Source organism: Apteryx rowi, unplaced genomic scaffold (assembly GCF_003343035.1).
Source record: "Apteryx rowi isolate R43461 unplaced genomic scaffold, aptRow1 scaffold_71, whole genome shotgun sequence".
NCBI lineage: Eukaryota > Metazoa > Chordata > Aves > Apterygiformes > Apterygidae > Apteryx > Apteryx rowi.
The window spans coordinates 3,206,098-3,211,782 of NW_020450994.1; the positions used below are offsets into that span (position 1 = coordinate 3,206,098).

The 5,685-nt window shown below is 69.1% G+C and overlaps 1 protein-coding gene across 1 annotated transcript; it reads right to left on the bottom strand.

The window, feature by feature from the left end:
* Nucleotides 1–248: 248 nt before the first annotated feature.
* On the bottom strand, nt 249–5,006 carry TAF1C (TATA-box binding protein associated factor, RNA polymerase I subunit C). The gene is made up of 11 exons (XM_026087277.1): nt 4,924–5,006; nt 4,425–4,495; nt 4,033–4,280; nt 3,846–3,956; nt 3,567–3,690; nt 3,380–3,451; nt 3,089–3,224; nt 2,830–2,958; nt 2,447–2,621; nt 2,127–2,264; nt 249–1,492 (listed from the first exon to the last, which is right to left on the bottom strand). Exons 2-11 carry the CDS (start codon nt 4,466–4,468, stop codon nt 249–251), a joined length of 2,421 nt encoding a protein of 806 aa, XP_025943062.1. The 5' UTR covers nt 4,469–4,495; nt 4,924–5,006.
* Nucleotides 5,007–5,685: the final 679 nt, after the last annotated feature.

Consider the following 5,685-nt stretch of genomic DNA (forward strand, 5'->3'; position numbering starts at 1 on the left):
GCGCCAGCCCCGCCCCGCCGCCCCCATTGGCTCCCGCAGCTGCCACTCTCAGGCCTGACTCCGGCGCCTTAAAGGGCCCGCGCTCCGCCCCCCCAGCCCCACGCGTGACGCCGGGACGCCTCGCAGGAGGGGGCTCCCACTGGGGTCCCAGCACCGAGGTGGCACCCAGCACTCCCACCCCACGCGGCCCCTCCCAAGGACACCACACGGGAATGCTGCCCCACGACCACTTTATTGGGGGGGGGGGCTCAGAAGCCCATGCGGGGGCGCTTGCGGCGGGGCTGCGAGCCCGCGAGCTGGCTCTGCGAGGAGGGGATGCAGAGCTGCCCCCCCTGGCTGGGGGGCTGGCTGCTGGGGGGCTCCGGCAGGGGCTCGGGGGGACCCTCMGTGCACACGGCCAGGTAGTCCCGCAGCATCTTGCGCCGCTCCTTGGGGATGCCCCGGGAGCGCAGCGTCTGGGAGGAGAGAAGAGGCTCGGCGGGGGGCGGCGAGGGGGGCGGGYGGCGCGGGGTGCTGCCACCCGGGGCACTGCCACCCGCCAGGGAGCCCCCCCAGGCCTCCGTGAAGACCTGGGGCAGCGCCTCGGGGTGCCTGGGGGACAGCGGGGGGGCCGGGGCCGCGGCGGGCGCCCCGTCGCTGAGCTCCGACAGCTCCGACTGGTAGGTGACGGAGGAGGTGAAGCTGGCCGAGAGGCTGCGGTGCCCCCGCGCGCGCTTCTGCCGCCGCCGGCGCTCCCGCAGCGCCCGCTGCCTCTGCGCCATGTTCAGGCCCAGCCGCTCTTCCCACCAGTGGCTCAAGTCCCCGGCCCAGGCCGCTGTCAGCCGGGCGCTCAGGGCGTCGGGCCACGCCGCCGGCTCCACGGGCTGGGGCAGGGGCTGGGGGTCGGGCCCCAGGTCCCAGCGCCGGACGCGGCCCTGCTCCCGCATGGCGCGGCGCAGCTGCTGGCGCGCCCGCACGTGCAGGTCGCTGGTCCCGGCCGGCGGCCCCAGGTCCTTCCTGGTGAAGAGGCGCTTCTGGCTGATGGTGGGGGGCCCCCGGACCCCCGTGTGCCGGGGCAGCTCCCGCCAGTCCCTGAAAAGCGCCTTCAGCCAGCGGCGGTACCGCACGGCAGCAGCGGGGCTGGGCACAGCCGGCAAGGGATGGGGGCTGGCACAGGGCTCCTCCGGGTGCTGGGTTTCTTCTGAAGCTGCTGGCGTGCCCTCTTCCTCCTCCTCTTCCTCCTCGTTGACAATCACCTCCAGGTTGGACAAGTAGAAGATCTCCTCCTCCTCCTCGCCACCAGAGCCAGGTGGAGACCCAGGAGTGCTCCCGAACGGAGCTTCCAGCATGGGGGAAGCGCTGGAGGCTGCCTCATCTTTGTCCTCCCCAGCGGGAGCCCTGGGCTGTGCTGCCTCGTGTGTCAGGGTTTGGTAGAAGACATCCCCAGCCTCAGAGAGCTGGAAAACCAGCAGGGACTCCCGCTGCCCTCGTGCATGCGGCACCGCTGCCAGCCCTGTAGCGACAGACAGGGGATGGCCACCAGACACTGAGGGACGGAGGCAGGAAGGGAGAGTGGCAGCTTGCTCCAAGCCCCCAGAGCAGGGCCAAGCTCCAGCAGGTTGCTCAGGCCCTGGCCCTGTCGAGGGCTGAAGGTCTCCATGGTTGGAGGTTCCCGCTTTGGGCCCTGCTCCAGAGTTTGACCGCCCTCACGGGAAATATGTTTCCTACTATTTAATGGAAATTTCCCTGCGTGCCACTTGTGCCGCTGCCTCTCGTCCCATCTTTGGCCTTCTCCAAGAAGGGCCTGGGGCTGGAGAGGCGCCAGCCCCATCAGGCCACTGCCGACAACAAGGAGACCCCTTCGCTGTCCCTTCGCCAGGCTGCCCAGCCCCACTGCTCTCCGCCTCCCCGGCCGGCTGGCCTTGCTCCCGGGCAGTTAGCTTCTGACCAGCCCCAGCCTGCCCTGGTGCTCAGGATTTCGCTTTTGCCTTTTCCAGCCCCACGCCAGAGCCCTGCAAGGGCTGTACCCTCCCCACCACCCCTGCGTCTGCCCAGGCATCGCCTGCCCAGCAGACACGAGGGAAGGCAGCCTTGGCACCGCGTCCTGCCCCCAGGACCCGCACGCCCCCGACTCGCGGGACACCCACCGGCAGCTGGGGCGCCGAGGCGCTGCTGCAGCAGCCAGTGCCGGTGTGGGAGCTGCGCGGGCAGGTGCTGCAGGCAGCCGGAGATGCTGTGCAGCTTCTGCGGAGGCCCGGCAAGCTGGCAGGCCAACTCGCTGCCCCCTGCGGAAGGAGGTGATGACATTGCTCAGTGAGCCCTGGTCCCCGCACGGCGGCCGGCCCAGGTGCCGATCAGCATAGGAGGCGGGCGCCCCGCTTTCTGCCAGGCCTGGCACCCAGAGGAGACCCTGCCCCGATGCCGTAGCACACGGCACCGCCGAACCGCTCGCAGCCCCATCTCTCACCTGTGTATTGCAGCAGCAACAGCTCCTGGGTGCGGGACGCGCCAAGCAGCACCTTATGGCTCCTGCCGGGCCCCCCCGGCACCACGTGGGCAAACAGCGGGGGGTCCTTCATCATATGCGCCCACTTCAGCACGGGCACCAGCGGCAAGCGCTCGTCCATCACGTACACTGCGAACTGGGACAGGGCACAGCTCAGCAGGGCTCACAGCAACATCCCCCCCCGGCAGCCCTCAGCCCCAGAGCAGCCGGGGCCCCCCCATCAGCTTCATAGCTCACCACACGCTGGTCTCCCTAATGCCCAGGTGCTGCGGGAGGTGGCCTGGGAGCCAGGGCCGTGCTGGAGGTCCCCCCCGAGCTGCCACCCTCCATGTCCTGGGACTCACCTGGGTGGCAACAAGGTGCTGGGAGGGGTGAGCCCTGCCCAGGTACATGGGCAGCACCACGCGCTCTCCCTGCTGGCACCCGGCTTCCTCACCCACCTTGAAGAAATCCAAGTGGCATCTCCCAGGTGCCTGGAAGAGCAGAGCAGGATGCTGTGAGCACCCAGGGGTGGGAGGCCCTCTCCTGCCACCCGCCTGCCCGCCCAGGCGGGCTGGCCCCAAGGCAGCCCCGCACCCACTGCCTGCTCCCTCCCAGGCTCACCCGTGCGTCCAGGCACTGCAGGCCGGTGCGGTCAGCGCAGCTCAGCACCCGTGGGTGGGCAGTGAACTCGCTCCAGCGCCAGGGCGAATGGTCCCGGAAAAACATGGTCTGGGGGTCCTGGCGGAGCTGCTGTAGCCTAGGGGGAGAAGGCACCGCTGTCACCGCTGGGTCTGGGGCAAGCACGGTGCAGGGGGCCAGAGCTGTCCCTCTCTGTAGGGTCCCATCACCTCCAGCCCACCCGAGACCCAGCGGTCTGCGCTGGCCCCCTCCAGCCCACGTGCCCGGCCTCACCCCGTCTCGACGCTCCAGAGGTAGACGGCTCCGCTCTGGGTGCAGACGGCCAGCTCCCCGGGGAGATGAGGGCTGCGAGAGAGGGGCACGGCTTCACCGCGGGGGCAGGAGCACGTGGCCCCAGGGAGGAGGGATGCAGAGGCAGGTGCAGAGCCCATCCGCTGCGCACCGCTTCCCCGGCGCCTACCTGACGGTGAGGCAGGAGGCAGGCACGTTGGTGCGGATGACCTGCAGTGGGGTAGGGGCAGCGCCCGTCCTGCCCGGCACCTTCCAAACACCGCAGTGATAGTCCGAGCGGACACCGACAAAACCTGATGCAGGACAGGAGAGAGCATGTTAGAGAGCAGCCCCAGGGAACAGCCCTGTGTCCAGCGGGAGCTCCTCGCTCCCTCCCCGGCCCAAGGCTGGGCGCAGGGTGCCCCACGCACTGCCAAGGCTGGGGGACTGATCCCAGGACCATGCTCACCTTCCCCATCCACCTGGGCGGCAGCCACCTGCCGGATGCGTCCGTTGAGCTCAAACTGCGCTGGGGAGCCCCGGGCGCGGGGCACCTCACCCACCACCACGTCCTGGAAATCTGGGGTGCCAGCTAAGGGCAGTGCGACACAAAACCACTGTGGGGACACCCCCCAGCACCCTCGGGGGAAGGATACAGAGCTGGTTCATAGCCTGCCCTCCGGGGTACACCAGACAGCCTGTGTGTGCGCCTGCGTCTTCGGGGGGCAGCCAGGCCAGGGCCCCCCCTGTGGAGCTGTCGTCAAAGAGCAGGCTGGCCCACTGCAGCACCAGTTCGTCATGCACGCAGTCCGCCAGCAGGTCCAGCGGCACCTCAAACAGCCAGTCGCGGCACAGGTGGGAAAACCAGCGGACGCGGGAGGTGAAGTGCTGCTGGGGGCAGCCACTGTGGAGACAGCCGGCATCAGGCAGGGAGAACCAGGCAGTTCATGAGCACCAGCTGTGGGCAGGGAGTATGGGACAGGGGAAGCTGGGGTGGAGAACAGGAGCTCCCCAGTCCTCCCCAGGGCAGGGGACAGGGGACACTTACTGCCTGGCCTCCAGCCGGTTGATTTCCTCAACCAGGGATGTCATCCGGATGGTGGTGTCTCGGGCCTGTCTCTGTGGGGAGCAGATGGGGCAGAGGTTGGGGCTGGCAGCTGTAAGGGGGGCGGCACTGTCACCCCCAGAAAGACACTGACCCTCAGCTTGGCGTTGCCCAGGTAGAAGTTCTTGTGCAGCAGTTGCCCCAAGGAGCCAAATGCATCTTCTGGGTGATCCACAAAGAAGTGGCCCAGCTGTGCAGGAAGGACAGAGCGAGGGTGAGGATGTGCTGGGGTGAGATCAGGGCACTGCAGGGAGACCAGGCTCCCCTGCCCATGCTCAGGCACATCCCCCAGCCCCAGGGCAGCAACGCTGCCCTGCAGCTCTGACAGTGGGAGAAACGCTGTAACAAGAAGTGCAGGGACCGTGTAACCCCACAACTCCAGAGCAACCTGGGGTGCCAGAACAGGCAGGTCTTCAACAAGACACAGTGTCCAAGGCCTCACCTGCTTGGTGAAGTCGAGGGCAGCTCCAGACTTGCCTGACCGGAGCTTCCTGTGAAGGACCCCGCGGTAAAGGATGTCCTGAGGCACGAGCGAGGGTACCCAGCAACCTGCAGGAAAAGGGCAGGACCCGACTGGTACCGTGGCAGCAAGCCTTAATCTCCAGGAGGCTGCATGGGGTGCAAGGAGCAGGGAGAGGGGACAGCACCACTGGGGAACAGTTCACCCACCCCCAGCAAGCACCATCGGGGCAAACGGCAGGGAGAAGGGAGAGCTGCTAAAACTAACAGCGCCAGCGCATGAGAGCTGACGAGGACAGACAGCCTGGAAACCCAAACCTCGGAGCAGCTCAGGGTGAGGGTCCAAAGGCGGAACAGGGTGCCCCTTCGCCCCAGGGAGCGCGCCCCTTCCTTCCCGCCCGCCCCGCAGGGCCCTCACTCGCGTTGGGACGCAGGAAGGGCACAGCAGCGACGTCGGCAGGCTCCCAGCTCTCGCCCGTCCTGCCGCAGCGGGGCACGAACGTCGTCTCGGCCTGGAGGGAGGCACAAGGTGAGAGCGGCCCACGAAGCCCGCGCCACCTCCCCGCTCAGCCCCGCGGCGCCCCCCGCGCCGGCCGTGCCGCCCCCTCCCGCGCCCTCCCGCGCCAGGCCCTGCCCGTCCCGCTCCCTCCCGGATTCGGGCTGCGGAGCGGCGCGGGGCCGGGAAGGCGGGCGGGGGAGGCCGCAGCACAGCTCCCCTCCCTCGCGCGGGCCGCCAGCCCCGAGC